At 36.7% G+C, this 16,574-nt stretch overlaps 1 protein-coding gene across 3 annotated transcripts; it reads right to left on the bottom strand.

The window, feature by feature from the left end:
• Positions 1 to 644: 644 nt before the first annotated feature.
• On the bottom strand, positions 645 to 14,417 carry LOC134530048 (uncharacterized). 3 transcript variants are annotated; one of them, XM_063364587.1, is made up of 2 exons: positions 14,331 to 14,417; positions 645 to 6,677 (listed from the first exon to the last, which is right to left on the bottom strand). In XM_063364587.1, exon 2 carries the CDS (start codon positions 6,658 to 6,660, stop codon positions 5,170 to 5,172), a length of 1,491 nt encoding a protein of 496 aa, XP_063220657.1. In that variant the 5' UTR covers positions 6,661 to 6,677; positions 14,331 to 14,417; the 3' UTR covers positions 645 to 5,169. The 3 variants fall into 3 exon arrangements, with proteins under 3 accessions (XP_063220657.1, XP_063220658.1, XP_063220659.1); XM_063364588.1 differs by having other exon boundaries at positions 14,250 to 14,342; XM_063364589.1 differs by lacking the exon at positions 14,331 to 14,417 and adding an exon at positions 14,146 to 14,181.
• Positions 14,418 to 16,574: the final 2,157 nt, after the last annotated feature.

Raw genomic sequence — 16,574 nt, forward strand, 5'->3', positions numbered from 1 at the left:
AAACCCTAAAAGCTATTCTTTAATTTCTTACATATAATTATAAAATATAAGAATTACATTAGAAATTTATTATATAGTTCTAAATAAAAGATGAAGATCGGTTTTGCATTATGGCCTCGGCAAGTCTACGTCTCTGGCGGCCTGCAGGATATTTCATCAATACACTTAAAATTTACGTTAATTATTGAAATGACAAATATTATAAAAATAACAGGGGTGAAAAAGAAAAGCGAATTACAAACATCCAATTACTAATAATTTAGGGGCACGAAGCACTGATTCTACTGCGCCCTCTTCCTGTGGTTCGCGGCGCTCTCACACGCACACACACACACACGTCGGCGGGAGATTCAAACGCCAGGGAAGGAGTGGAGTGGTGGGGTGTGATGGCATATCGAGCTGGGCGTAGCCCCGGACGATGTCAATACTATTCAGTTAATTTCATTAAAGCATCTTATAGAATTTTATGTTGCATATTATTTTTTTCATTAATATTTGTCAAAAGTTACTTCAAGAAAAAAAAATGGTAATAGGTGTGAAAGGACACAGAAAAATGATACTTCAAGGTAAAAGAAAATTAACCAGAAGTATTGAATGCTATTATAATTTGCCTAACATTTAACTAAAACAGCATTGAAATTAGTTTATCGACATTTTATTTGCATTACTTTTTTTCCATACATTTGTTATTAATCTCTTGTTCTATATAAATCATCTATCTATGTTAATATATTTTTTGTTTGTTTCAGGCATATGGATAGCTCTTCTTAATTTTCAAGCAAGTTCAGTATTAATTGAGGCTCAAGCATGGTGAATTTAAGACACATGAATTATTTTTAACATTAAATATTCCTTTTGTATTTCACACTAGAAAATAATGTTTTTCAATCTCCTTGCTTATATTATGTTATGTTGGCAGCCCCAGGCTGTCAGCGAGGTTGAATATTTCAAGAAAGAAGAACCATGTGTACAAGACATTTGAGTGCTGAGTTTTACATGTTTGCAACTGTTCAATATTTATTCGTTGTTAATAAAATGTGCAACTCTCACAACACAGTTTTTTGTGTTCACTCTAACACAATTCTTTGGGGGCGACACCTTAAAAAAATGCAACGTTGTTTATTTATCTGAATGAATCACGGCCGAGTACTCCTAGTCCCAGAATAACAAAATAACTCTGGACTTCATACAAGAAGGCTCTATGGTATTTCAATTCTCTCTCTCTCTCATATATATCACACACACACGCATATATGACCACACACAATGTCTGAGAAATCAGTTTGATACTTTGATGTGAATGCTCAAGTTAAACAGCTAACTGTGACAAAATTAATGGATCTTCCATTTGCAAGGGTAGTGCCGTCTTCAACACTGATATTACACATCAGTGTTGCAGAAGAGGGCAGGGAGCAAGCAGCAGCCTTTTATAATAACATTTGGAATGTTATCAGGACCTGTAGACAACTAGGCTCATTGACACGAGCATCGCTGCTCGTAGAAGTCCGTTCCAGTTGCTGTGAGTTTTAGGTACACTAAATAGTGGGAAAAGTCCATTTCCCTTCTTATCTTCAACAACATAGTACCAAAAAATTACTGCTGCAATTTGCGTAGAATTTCTAGTTACTGCATGGACTTTTGCGATTACCCAAAAATATAATAAAATGCCACGCGCAGCCGGGTCGACTCACCCAAAACGAAGTGTGCCTTGACATAACACACTACAAATGAAAATCTGGACTTTTCCACTCACTGTCATTAACTGTTCCTGCCTTAAAATGTCCTCATTGTTGACATATTCACAGAACGTATTTGGTTGCTGGTAACTGCCAAAAAAAACCGCACTTGTGTACTGCAACCCAGTTTATAAATCCTGCAACAATTTAAAATTGTACAGAACTAACTACTGTCACTCATTTGTAATAATGGGATAGTTATTTTCTAGGCTGATAATTTCTCATGACTTCAATACATGCAAGCACACTTTACACAAAGCAACTCCGTATTTCTCTATACTGCAGCTCTGTTCGTATGCGACTTCTCAGTTAAATCAGTCCGTCACAGTAGGGTCAATCATTTGAAATCAATCAGTGCTCTGATCCTTACCATTTCAGATTTTATTAATTTTTGGTATACTTGTACCCATGGAATAGCTGAAATATACAAAATATGAAATTTTTCTGTGCTAATTTTTTTTAGTAATAGCCATTCACAAATATTTAAAAAAAAAAAATCATAATTTTTGTAATATTTTGATACAGTAAAATTGTGATAACTTAGAAACTATTAGGTCTAGAGAGCTCCAGCTTGTTTTATTCTCATCAGTTTTTAGCGGACTTTAACCTGATATATAACATGACTGTCTTTCATGAAATTCAATTTTTTTCAAAAAAATTAAAAAAATATTTTTAAAATTTTAAAAACACTTTTCTTTTTAGAAAATTTTTTTTATTTTATACTAATAAATAGGTATCTATATACCAAGTTTCATAACAGACCAGCAAAGGAATTATCTAAAAAAAACTCTCTTGTTCTCTCCAGTAAGTTGTTAGGACTGAACTGTATGGTTGTCTACATATTTGTAATGTGTTAAAAATTATTTTAAAGGTTCATGTGCTTAAAAGATAATTACATTTTTTAACTTAATTGTTTTAGTGCATATATTGAAGAGTTGATACTTCCTTAAAAGTGTCAACACTGTCATTTATTGAGTTAACTATTATTAGCTTTTGTTATGAAACTGAATATATTTATTTTTAATTTCTAAAGTGGCAAACAAACTGCAAAAAAATAACTGGTGTATTTATAATTTTAAATGTTGAAATCCGTATAAGAAACAAAACCATTCGAAAAAGGAGAAAAAATATTTCAGAAATGTGACAGAAAGTATGTGTTCTTTAAATACGGACATTAAAATAGGTATGAAAATATGTAAAAGTAAAAAAAAAAAAAAAAAAAAGGTAGGAACTTAAAATACCATAACATGTAGGTGATAGTGTAGCTGATACAAGCCAAAAGGATGAGAATATTGATGAATCATTTACTGACCCCGGAGCATCGATATAGTACTTCAATAAATCACTGGAACTTATTAGTAAATCTCCCATAATAAAAAAAACTTGCTGTAAAATGTTATTTCAAAAAAATATTGAAAAAATAGTGACAAGTTTGGAAAACCAATTCATCTATTCTAAGAAAAAAATAAAAAAATGTGAGCCTGAAATTACTGAATTGAAAAAAAATTGCCCAAACAACTAAGCAAAGTGAAAAAAAAAAGACTTATTTTCTCGGTTTTACCCAAAAGTTGGACCTGTAAAAAAAATTGAAGAAGCATTTAGTGTCACTAATATGGCTCGAGTATGTGAAAAGGGAGTTCTTTTAACTCTGAATCCAAAGCCTGACAATACAAGTGCAGATTACTGCACAGGTTCTTAAAGTTTTTTTTATCAAAAAGATGACATAAGTAGGATTATGCCTGTTAGAAAAGATTGTGTTACAATCAGGAATAACGGATTTATAATTCAAAAGCAAAAGCTTTTAGTTTTAGCTAACCTGAATGAAATTTATCAAGCTTTTAAAGAAAAGCATCCAACTCAATTGCATACTCAAAATTTTTTGAGTTAAGGCCTAAAAAATTGTATATATTTTAGCTGGTAAAAGTGTAACTCACACAGTATGTGCATGTATTTTGCATCAAATGCCAAATTGATGACAGCTGGTTCAGTGATAACAAATTTTAATTTAGATGGACCACCTCTTAAAACATATCACACTTTCAATAGCTTATTAGTGTATAGCTTAGACTAGTATTAAAAGGTTTTCTGCATTATTCTTCAGATATGGAATTTATATTTTAAGAAGTTATTACAATATTCGTATTTAAAAAAATTTAATATTAAAAGCTCACTCTTGGGCAAAATTTGTCAGTAAATTTGAGTTAAGTACTATGACTTTTTTTTTTTAGATGAGTCCATTGTTGGTCTATTATGAAACTTGGTATATAGGTAGCTTATTCGTATGTAAATAACATATATTTTTCTAAAAAAAAAATATAAAAAAAATTAAAAAGAATGTTTTTGAGATTTGCAAAAATATATTTTTTTTTACTAGTTTGAAAAAATTTGAAGTTGCTGAAAGACAATAATGTTATACATCAGGTTAATGCCCACTAACAACTGAAAAGAATAAAACCAGTTTGAGCTCTCTAGACCTAATATTTTTTAAGTTATTGCTCTTTTACTGAAACAAAATATTCCAAAAAGGAAAAAAAAAAAAACATTTTATGGTTTTAAATAGCTATTACTCAAAAACTATTAGCCCAACAAATTTAAAATTTTGTATTTTTTATCTTTTCTATGTATATAACAACTATACCAAAAAATTTTAAAATCTAAAGAGGTAAGGTACAATTTTTTTTTTCACATGGAATGACCCACTAGTGACACATCATGTTTCTCCGGAATATGACTGTCTCTACACTCTACAAGACTCCAAGAAATCACCTCCCGCACTCACTCTGAACAGCGTGGCATCACCCACAACTCACACTAAACGTAAAAAATTATCTTCTCAGGCGGTTTTACAAATTTCTTTTACATGTCACCCTTGCCACAAAGGCTGCCAATTTATGCACTATTAACTTAGTCATTTAACTTACAGACTGAAAAATATTGTACCAAAAGGCTATCCATAAAACTTCTACAACACAGTGTATGGCATTTGCAGCGTCCCCCCGGCTCACACACTCCACTGTCAGAGCTACTCACTGCGAACAGCAACACACACATCATGTTCCATGAAGCAACAAAGAAAACAATTTTATTATAGTTGCCACAAAATAAATATAAAAATGCAGCAATGATCATGGTGAATTATAACAACAGTGTTCTTAGTGAGAACTTTCACATCTGTCATCCAACTGCTCTAATCAAAAAAATTATTTGATATAATTCTAAATCCTAATTAATACGATTATATTTAAAATAAACATTTGAAAGTTTGCTTGGCCAAACTATGCAATTTAAGTTAATTGTATACACATAACAACAGTCACTGCACAATAGATAACAAACCTATTAGAAAAAATTACATAACCCCAACAAAAAATGAGCACTTCAATGAAACCCCTACTTCTATGACAAGTGTAAGAGGTAAGAGACACGGAGAGGATTAGTTCCGCCTGGCGTCGCGCACGCGCTGCGCGTGAACCTCTGCCATGACGTGTGCCACGAGGCTCTTGCAGGACAGGGGCACCTCGCACAAACACAAGTTGCACACCAGCACGCTGCCGTCTCCCTCTCCAATCACCACGAAGAACTTCTTGTTGAACTTCCACTTGCTCGGGACCTCGCGCCACAGCCGCTGCTCCGGGGTCTCCTCCGCACGCCTCCGTGCCAGCTCCTGCTGGTGGTAGTTCTGCCACACGTGCTGCGTCACCTGCCGTGCGCTCTCCACGCCCACACCGCACGTCGTGCACAGGAACGAGCCGTCACTCTGGCGCGAGATGTTGTACCAGCGGCCCTTCTGCGCACGGTTCACCTCGCGCCACATGATCGTGGTGTTCATGGGCTCGTCACTCGCCGGCACGGCGCCGCACTCGTGACGGCTGGCGGCTGCCTTGCCCTGCAGGTCCTGCTCGCACACCGTGCAGAAGTACACGTCTCCGAACACGTGCTGCGTGCTGGGCTTGACTGGGCCGGCTGCTCCCTCCTCCTCGCTGTCTCCGTCGCTGGACTCGGAGCGCTCCGAGCTCACGCCTCGGCCGGGCGCGGCGTGGGCTGTGGCGTGAAGATCAGCAAGCTTGCTGTACAGCTTCTTCAACAACAGTTTTGTTGCATCGCTCGATCCTTCCAAGCTCATGTCATTCAGCATTCTCAACATTACTTCTACATTTCCCTTCATCACTTCCTCACTAAACTGTTTTTTCTGCCTCTCCTTGGATTCTGTCTCATTTTTTGAGAAGTTTAAGTCATTATCAGCATTATTTGTACTGTCAGATGGTGGATCTTTGACATGACGTGAAACAAAGTTTGAAACATCCATTGGCCGGATGTTCTGATTACCGGTAATGCGTAATGGCTTACGTCTGTTCCGATTATTCTGCCTGCGGTTATTGGAGGACACACCAGAGACTGCAGACTTGGCAGTGTTTTTGTACACTGACTTCTCGCAAGCCTTGTTCCATTCACGACCATTGCTTTGTGCTTGTGTAGAAACAAACACATCGCGTCCCATCTGCTCAGCACCGGACAAGACCGGATACAGCGAGCGCGTATTTTCTTGTCCACGACCAGTGGCCATCGTCACATTCTGGTTGGAGACACCGAGATCGCTGGCTTGTGGCTGTGACAGCAGCGTGCTTCTGGACAAGTCGTTGCCGCCGGCCGGCAGTCCGGCCTGCCTGCCCAGTTCAGTACGAGCGGCAGCCGTCTCGCTCGACACTGCCGGAGCTCTGATAGGTGCCAATTCAGAATCACTGCCGTCTGCCGAGTTACAAGAGGCACCATTCGTCACGGGAGTGGAGCTGGTGCTGGCATCCAGCCAAGCCCTCACTTGGGTCCGCTGTACGTACTCGTGATACGGTGGCGCCGTGGGTCTGGGGTACTGAGAGGAATGCTGTTGCCACGCTGGCACATGCGGTGTGGCTTGTTTCTGACCCATCGTGCATCACCGGTGCCCTGCAACACAGCACCCACGTGTCCTTCACTGACGACCATCAGCAAGATGATGAACTAGGCCTACAGTACATTCGTGCTAACCTGAAAACAAATGAATTCAACCAATGTGCGACTGAATGTGCATTCTGTATGATGTCCCGTTTTGCTATTTGGCTTAAAGGCTTCTCGCCATCTGCGAAGGGTGGTCTCGCCCCAGAGCCTGCGAGCCTCAGAGCATGTCCAGCTTGCACGAAGGCTGTGCAGATTAGTGTGCACTAGTTTACATTGTATGTAACACAATGTGTGTAATAAATAATAAAAAAAAGTTTTAAGTATGAGAGTGAAATGTTGAATGTAGATTCTAAATGTATGAGTAATAGCTGATAGGATGGGTAATTAAGCGGAATGAGGTTTTTTGGAGAAATAAAATGCTGCCTAGCTCACTCGTTTCTATAAAGAGTGTTTTGTATCAAAAATTGTTGATTAAGGAGTAGTCAGAGGAGAGCCAGAGTACATTTCAAAGCCAAAACAGAAAATATATGCAAAAGATCAAAGAAATCCTCATTTATTTTGTAGAGTTATAATTTTTATCCTCTTTAAGTAGTCAGAACTTTTACCTGTGCTTACATTTAAAGTAACTTAATAGGAGTTTTACTTTTATCCGCTATACTTTGATTTTATATTATCCATATATTTATGTTAGACAGCATCAAAATGGTATTAATGATACAAAGCTTACCTAGAATTCACTTGCATATCATTTTTTTTCCTTGTATGAAGAGCAAAATATTGCATAACACATGATATGCATATATTTATATCCTGTTCATTATGTAGGCACATATTGAAAAAAAAAGTTTTTATACTATTTTTTTTATTAATTTTGATTTTTTAAGAGTGTGCTTAATAACTTTCAGATTTCCCTATAATAATTTCTAATAGTCTTTATGGTTCGTAATAAACAAGATGTAAAACTACACTAATAAATGATTTTCATTTAACATATTTCAACATATAATAATGAAACCATAGTTTATTATTTTAATATTCGCTTACGCAGTAGTAGTGGTAATATTGTCACACGGTAAAATTTTACGTGTAGGGTTTATTGAACTTGGCTTTGCGCATGTAGGACTTTGTGAGCCCGCGTGAGTTCCTGACATTTGATTGCGACACTCGGGCATTGACTTTTGTTTTCCGGGCGCGGTAGATTGCTAACGCTCTCTGTTTTTCTGGGACGGTGGCGTGATTCGCCGCCCGAGGGCCTGGCCAGCTGCGCGGGCGGTTGCGACATCCTGGCCTGGAATCTCCGGGAGCGTTGGCCGGCCTGGTTGGTTTCGCTGCGTTGCTGTTCTCGCGCAGGCGCGCGCCTGACGCGCTGGTGTTTGTGTCGCAACCTGGTGGGAGAAGTGCGAATTTGGCATGACCGGTGGAGAGGGGATAGCGTCGGTTGACGGCATGGCGGTTGTGTTGTGAAATCGCGGCCGGGATTTTTGTTTTCGCGTGGAGTGTTCTCGACGTGATGACGATGTGAAGTGAAATTAATAAAGGGGGCCACCCTGGGTGCGCCAGGGGTGGTTCTTCTCGGTGAGGTGCTGGAGGTCTGTCGGAGCCCCGGCCTGGCGGGTAGCTGCGTGCTGCCATTCGAAGGTGTTGTAAGTAATGGCAAACTCGTAATTTTCCTTCACCTCTTGTAACATCTGTGGGCGTATTTTAAAATTGTGTTAGGATGACTTAACGTTTTGATTCTTTCCAGGATTGCCGGCAGTTTGTGGTATCCAGTAATGTAAAATTTCTTTCGTTAATTTTAGCTTAAGGATGGGTCGAGGTGTGCGTTAAGAATAATCATGTTATTTTAAAAATAGTAATACTCGTTCTAAGAAGAGGATAAATTATTGTTTATTTATTTCAAAGGAGTATTTATTTATTTATTTAATTAGTTAATTATTTACTTTTGTGTTGGTCATAGTTTACCGGAAATAAAACCTGAAACGATGTGGGATAAATAATACTTTTTTTTTTCTTTCAGTCAACACCCTACACCCCCTGTCCTAAGGAGGTTAGACAATCCCTGTACCAGCTCTACTGCTACCACCCCCCCCCCCCCTAATGTTTATTTTGAAATCCTAAGATGTTATCTTTTTATTTTTATTTCGAGTGACATTTGTGTAGATCTTGACGGAGACCGAGGGCCCTTGCGACAATATATTTAATCATGTAAATATAAACACAATTTATTCCCTGTTATTGTTTGATACTTTAAGTGTCAGCTAGTATCATCTCTGCAACTTTACAGATATTTCATTTAGTTAAATTTTATTTTTACAACTCACAATGTTTCACTTTTTTACATTGAATTCTGACGATGTGTACATATTGTGTATATGCTGTAGTTATTAACAATGCTGAAAGTTGAAAGAGAAGATGAAGACAGCTTGTTCATCATCGTAACAATGGGCTTTTGTGACGGGTAAAAGGGATGATGGTATGGTTGATTACAGCAAGGAATAAATAAGGTTAACGTTCGGGTTTAGTCAAACTCTTAATGCACATAGAATGTAACGGTGAGCATATATATCTCATGTCAGTTTACAAATTCCTGAAAACTAAATAACTACATTAGCGTCACGCTTGGGCACAAGTTCACCAAGTGTTTCTGAGAACAAATTTATTGACAGATTTTGACAATAATAATATAATATCTAGTTATCTGCGCTAAAGTAATGCATCACAACTTCATTTCAGTTTTAAACCTTGAAATATAAATACAGATTATTAGGTATGCCTACATATAAAACGTAAATTTGTTTGTATAATTAAGGGTGTAAATTTCATGTACCAGTATTTCAAACTCTCTGATATATATATATATATAAACATTTACATACGTATTATTAAAACTAATATTCCACACAGAAAAACTATTTGAAGAATATATTCTACAGTTTAGTATTTATTTATTTACATTACTAATAATATGGCAGTCTCATTTCAAAATTTTATATTTATTTAAGGTGCATACAAATGACATCCAAAGTTAAATATTGTGTGACTCAATTCACATGCACTCAAAATTTCTAATGTTTTTTAATTTAATGTAAATTATGCTTTGAAAAAGACAAAGCAACAACAATTAAATTAGCTTCTTAAATTAAACTGATTATTCTGCGGACGGACAGTCGAGTCGCTCCGTGCCGACTTGGCGTCAGAGTTGAGGAGGGCGTGCGAGGGGAGGGGGGAAAACCAGTACAATTGGCAATGCTGTCGCCCAGCCGGGGGTGGGGGGTGGGCTGAAGAAGTCTGAGACAACTTGCAACTGACCGCTTCCTACGGCCAATCCAGTCTACGTACAGACAAGTGAGTAATGGGGGATGTAGAGTTTGACACCCTCTACCATAATATATCAACAAAATTAAGATTTGGGTAAGTGACGATTTTCGGTAGGTGAACCATCCCTTAAAGTAACGGATACCACAGTATGTACAAACGGTTTGTAACATGATCAATGTCATAGCTTACCTAGTTTGCAATTGGTGTAGCTGAACTATAATAATAAATTTTAACTTTCATTGTTGTATCAAGATCCTGTACAAAAAAAATTGTCATATAATAACAAATTATGATCGTAAGTTAAAAAAAATTTTTTTTTCAAACTACAATCATAATTCTTTCTTATTTTTCAATTTCTTTCATGTGCAGGATCTTCCGACATACTGAACTAAAACAGCAAGCATCATGTACCACAGGATCATGCCATCTGGATCAAGCATTCAGGATCCAATGATAAACTGGAAACACCAGCCACATAAAAGCAGAATATACGTCGGCTGTAATCAAAGAATTACTTGGAAAGAATACAAAGTTCAATGTATCAGCTACTTCAGTGCACAACATGTATTCCTCGCGGAAAATAAAAGGGTTAACAATTCTATTAATATTTTTGCCTCTCATTAGACTCGTCCATTATGCGACTCATAATAGAACATACTTTATGTTCAATGTAACAAAACAAACATTTTGTAATACAATTACTTATTCTAATAAAACAACAAACATGAAATATAAGCATTAAAAATTCCTCACAATTGAAATATAGTCATTATGTAAATGAATTTCATGATTACAACACCTGCATTGACTAAAGTTCTCCAAAAAAATTTTTTTAAAAACCCACACAGGTAAACACTGAATTTTGACGATTGCGTAAATACATAGGTATTATAATGTAAGCTGTAATCTGTTATTTTTTTCACAAACCCATAGGAATTAAAATTCCTTCCTTTCAGAGTAAATTCTGGAACATCTCATGAATATGGAAAACATATATTCCTTTCTATCGCGGGTTAACAATGAATGTCAGCAACAGTTTTTTAATGCAAGATATAAAAATTAATTTTTTCACAAACTAATAGGAATTACGAAACCATCCTTTGGAGTAAATTTAAGATTATGTATGTGTAGTGTGTGAAAGAATGTTTTCCGATTTCCATTCTAAAAAGCTGCTCTTTCCGATAACTATCGAAATTGCCAACATTACAATCATATTAACACTTAATTTATTCAAAAATTTAGAATTTAATAATATTTTCACACTATTGGCACAATTGATAAATCTCTTATTTAAAGTGAATGAACATCACACATTGTCTCCAACATGGCACAAATCAAATACACACATATTCAGCTCCTATAACCTTACCAGTGTCACATAATCTAGTTCTTACAATATCACAAATTCGTACTGTATAATGATTAAAAAAATTATCACAAAACACTAAAGATACCTTTACTGGAGGATTTTTTTTACGGAAATGCCACTTATACAGAACTACCCAAGGGGATCTTACAGAAAGTTATTTAACATAACTGCTGTGCTATTTATAGAATTCAACATCACAGATGCACATCGTCCTAACCTGCAAAGCATTCATTGTAGCAAACATTTGACGTCGACCCAAGTGTCTCCCCAGCTCCTTCAGGCCATTATGCCTCGCCAGCGCCATCTCTTGCGTGTGTAGTGCGACGCAAGTGAAGGTGACGTGCGACGTTTTGTTTCTTTACAGGATTTGACGTATTATTTTATTGTAAATATATTTTTGTTTTACGTTTTTTGTATATATTTTGCTTATATTTTATTATAATTTATTTTGTATTGAAGGGTTATGTATTCGTGTAAGTTTTAATTGTTCACCGGACGCCAAGGCCGTGGCTTCCGCCTGTGACCAATCAGCGTGTTCCGCGGGCCCGCGGGGGAGGGGGGAGATGCGGGCGCTCAGGCGCGATAAGGCAGTGGGAGGGCAGTCGTGGACCCCGCCACGAGAGGCGGCGGACGTGTTGGTGACGCCGCTCCGGGACGGTGAGATTAAGCGGGCGCAGTATTTGCAGTAGCGCTAGGCTTTGCCGTGCGGAAGTGTTTTCAGCCTTGCAGTCGAGTGTTACTTTCTCATTCAGTCGCGTGCTCTTATCTTGTCATTCTGTCTCACGTGTGTTCTTCTCCTAGTTTTTGCGAGTCGCGGTTTATTTTGCAAACTGGACATTCGCCATCGTATGTTCTGTGCTTTTTACATTTTTCCCCGGTCATTGTGGTGTACAGTCGGACAGACATCCTATTGCGCGCGAGTCATAGAGAATTCTATTCCTTACAGTGTGGGTAATACTCGTCATGGGCGGGATGTCCCGTATTTCCATTACCATATTAGTGCGCGGAACCGGCTTCGTCCCATATAGAAATAGTCACAGGCGGAAACGCGGCAACCCCATGTAAAGTGTTCATCGTCTTGAGTATACAGGACCGTCAAACTTTATTCGAGTTGTTCTCATTTCATCTCTGGAGACTAAGTCCCTCGGCCACGCGGCCCGGACCCCCCTCTACCGAACCCTGAGTAGCCGGAAGGATAGCAGCATTTTCAGGAACTAGTCGACCAGCCTACGACACATTCAGACCCGATAATTCGGGACAACACCGAACACAATAGCTCTTTAACTCTGATGGAGAGCCTTTCATCCTGATACATGTATAAATATTGGTCTTTTTTTTTTTACTTTCTGGCACATATCCCAATCTCTAAGATAACGTTATGATATATCAATTATCTATCAGTAGATATATATATATACATATGTATATGTGTGTGTATATATGTGTATGTATGTATATACATACATACACATACACATATATTGCGAAGGAGATTAACGAGGTATTTGGGGAATCATAAAATTATATATATATATATATATATATATATATATACATATGTATATGTGTGTGTATATCATAGGCGTGCGCAGGACTTCAGTAGTGGTGGTGCCAGATTACACAACAGCCCTATCATTCACAGACCCCGAGCCTAAAGCGGGGGCCCTCCCCCGGAACAATTTGGATTTGAAAGCGCAAAATGGTGCTATTTAAGGTGTTTCCGAACAAAAACATTAAATACACAGATGTAAAAATTTTAACATTTGTTATGACAAATTATGGCTTTGAACGTTATAATCACCAGGAAAACTACTAAACTATTTACAGTTTTAAGCTTTGTTCAGCCATAAAGTAAATTGCACAAATTGTTTGCACGGAATTCATGCTGGTGGCTTTGAAAAACCGTACTTATATGTTTTCTGAAGACGCCAAATAAATGCTAGTAAAAACAAACATTCTCAAATGTTAAGATTTAAAATCAACAACTGAAGGGAGTTTTTGTAACATACCTAAAATATGTAAAATATTAAAATAATAAAAATACACAAATAAGAGTGGGCAAAAGTTTTAACTTTTGGAATACAACAAAAATGTTTTGTCGGCGACTGCATATAAGTCATCGAGTAAGCCTTTCTTTTTAACTAACTAAACGATCTCTCTTTTTTGAAATAAACCCTGGCGGACGGCGGCTATTATTCCGTGCGCCTGCCAAGTGGAGTGAACAGTGGACACCGAGCGCTCATTCTATGTAATTCGAGGAGAACTATGAGAAGTATTTACATTTCAGAAGTTTCGTAGCCGCGGCCCGCGTGTACAACACAAGTAATTGCAACTGGCTTGTTTCCGTGTGTATAGTTGGTTCGATTGATAATATTTATATACTGATAGTGTTATGAGCACATATCTGTAACTCGACACGATTGGAAAACATATTTTTTTATTTTTTTTTGGAAATAATACGGATTTTTGTAAGTATGTATTATTTCTGCTTGTAAAAAACAAAATAACGTTAACCCTAATGGTGGTGCCAAGGCACCTGTGGCACCTACCGTGCGCACGCCTATGGTGTATATATGTGTATGTATGTATATACATACATACATACACACACACACACACACACATATATATATATATATATATATATATATATAATTTTATGATTCCCCAAATACCTCGTTAATCTCCTTCGCAACTAATAAAAAGCCTACATATTGCAGAGAGCATACAGCTTTAACACGTAATAAAATAATTTCACTGACAAATATAAAAAAAATACCAAACACGGACCAGTCTATTCCAGCACGAAAATTAAACACGATTGGTAATGAGAGAACGTAACTACAAACACAAATCCTAAATATATGTTTTAATATTACAAATCATTAACATACCCGTAACCAACATCCAATAATATCACTTAAACTGCTCGACTAACAGCCTTTTATTTTTTAATAAGGTAATGATTAACTTACCAATAAGTTCGTAGAGTGGTCAAGGGAAATTACAGAATTGAGCCAACATAAAAAAACCAAAAGTACCTACATATCAAAGAACATATTCAAACCATAGATAACAAGGTCTTTAGCGAACAGGTTTTTTCTTACTGCTATCTAACAATAATTTGATAGATGCAAGTGCATAGCCGGACGACCATAAAAGTGCAGGAAATCAAATTTTACTCGTGGCTAAATGGTTCTATATTTAATTTCCGATTTCATCTAAATTTAAGGATAAAAAGTAGTCAAAACATATGATAAATTATAGTAAGCTCTATTGTTAAACATTGTTATTGTTCTGTTTTTCACATCATAAATTACGCTCAACTTATTACTTTAACATTTAAATATAAGGGAGTTCGGTGACGACTGCGTGTGTGTGCAGACGTGTATCGGCGTACACCCGCAGTCAACTGGTGAGCTAAACGAATGAAGCGATAGGTGGTAAACAGTGTTGTTAAGTAACGAATTACAAGTAATCGGATTACTTGTAACGATTACTTTTCAAGTAATTTATACTTGTAACGAATTACATTTAAACAATGTAATTCGTACTTGTAATCGGAATACAAAACATTAATTGTAATCGATACATTAAGGTAACCGATACTTTATATTTACTTGCCGTTACTTTTATTCTCGGAACGTATAATGAATACAATTAAGAACAAGAAGATCATACACTTTTGTATTAGTAAAGTTTATATTTTTACGCTTGTAGTGCTACGATCGTATACACAACATATATAATCAAAAATGAAGAGCCAAAGTGACTTGCAGTGTCTCCAACATTACCCTATCCTAAAATCTGCATTTTTAAAATTTAACACATCGCTGCCGTCAAGTTGAGCGTCTTTTTAGTGTTGGTAAAGATGTTTTTGCCATCAAGAGAGGGAATCTATCTGATGAGAACTTTAAAATGCAATTGTTTTGTAAGGTCAATTCCAAAATTTAAAGAGTGTTACTTTTATTACAGGTAGCTACTTGTATGAAGTATTTTGATGTTACTCAAACAAGTTTGTCCTCAAATATTATTCATTTAATTAAAGATAATTAATTTAATCATTACATGAAATCATTTTTTAAAAAACATATATGTATGTTTGTTAATGTAACAAAGTGTAAAAAAAAATTGAATCATAGGTCAGTTTTAAAATAGTAGCGGAAAGTAATTGTAATTGTAATTGTAATTTTACTGATTACTTCTATGCAAAGTAATTTTTACTTGTAATTAGTTACATTATCGCCACAGTAATTGTAATTGAGCCCAATTACTTTTTCCGAGTACTTTTAACAACACTGGTGGTAAACATTCAAGATAGTGTTACGGACATTAAGCAGCGAACGGACAATAAGAGAATAGACCTTTTCAAGGATTTAGTGAATTGGATGCGCGAATGAATAAATCAATATGACATGAAGATTGATTACATGCCTTGGATGGTAAATGGAGCAGATGATCGTCATGGACTGAGACGACATTGTAAACATCGAGACATGTTTAAATGTTTATACTTATTTATGTCTTAGTTATATGTTTATTAAGTCTTTTAAATAAGAATAATATTTTTAATTTAAGTACTGAGTTGTGCATAGTGCGACGACCCAGGCTAATTCCATAGCTTATTAGTTGATAATCATGTTTGGGAATCTATATTCACTGCACTCGTTAGCTATGGTCTTTGAATATTAACTCTCTCGCCAAGTAGGAAGCGAGGTTGCTTAGTCATTCTTCTTAGCCTAGATGCTTGCTGGCCAGTATTTTTGAAATAACAATACTTAAGTGTTGGGTTTTGGATTGACAAGAAGTCCTCTGTGCCACCCCTTCTCCACCCGCCAGTATTAAACCCCGCTAACGGAACACAACCCTAGCCCAGGTCACGTGAGTCAAGCGAGCCGTCGACGTCGGTGAGTGTTTAAATAGATTACGCCCAAATGCCAACTCCACCAAACAGCTTTATGCTTCATTAATTACTGGGAGTAATTAAGTGATTTTTAATTATCGAAACAACCCTTAAGATTGAAAGTGCGTCGTAGGGTTGCAGCGCTTTTCTTCGTGGGAAATCGCAGTTAATAAACGTTCGGAACATCCCTTGCGGCCTTCCGCCAATAATTAACAACAGCATAAATCAACCTAATTAACCTCCCCGTTTTCACCTTCTAATAGCCACTGGAGTAGTCAACAAGTGACAGAGAGTCTCCAGCTTGACTTTCTATTTT

The sequence above is a fragment of the Bacillus rossius genome, chromosome 3 (genome assembly GCF_032445375.1).
Source record: "Bacillus rossius redtenbacheri isolate Brsri chromosome 3, Brsri_v3, whole genome shotgun sequence".
Classification (NCBI taxonomy): domain Eukaryota; kingdom Metazoa; phylum Arthropoda; class Insecta; order Phasmatodea; family Bacillidae; genus Bacillus; species Bacillus rossius.

What these genes read in the sequence shown, in the direction of transcription:
- LOC134530048 (XM_063364587.1), bottom strand. Translation starts at nt 6,660, where the DNA reads ATGGGTCAGAAACAAGCCACACCGCATGTGCCAGCGTGGCAACAGCAT.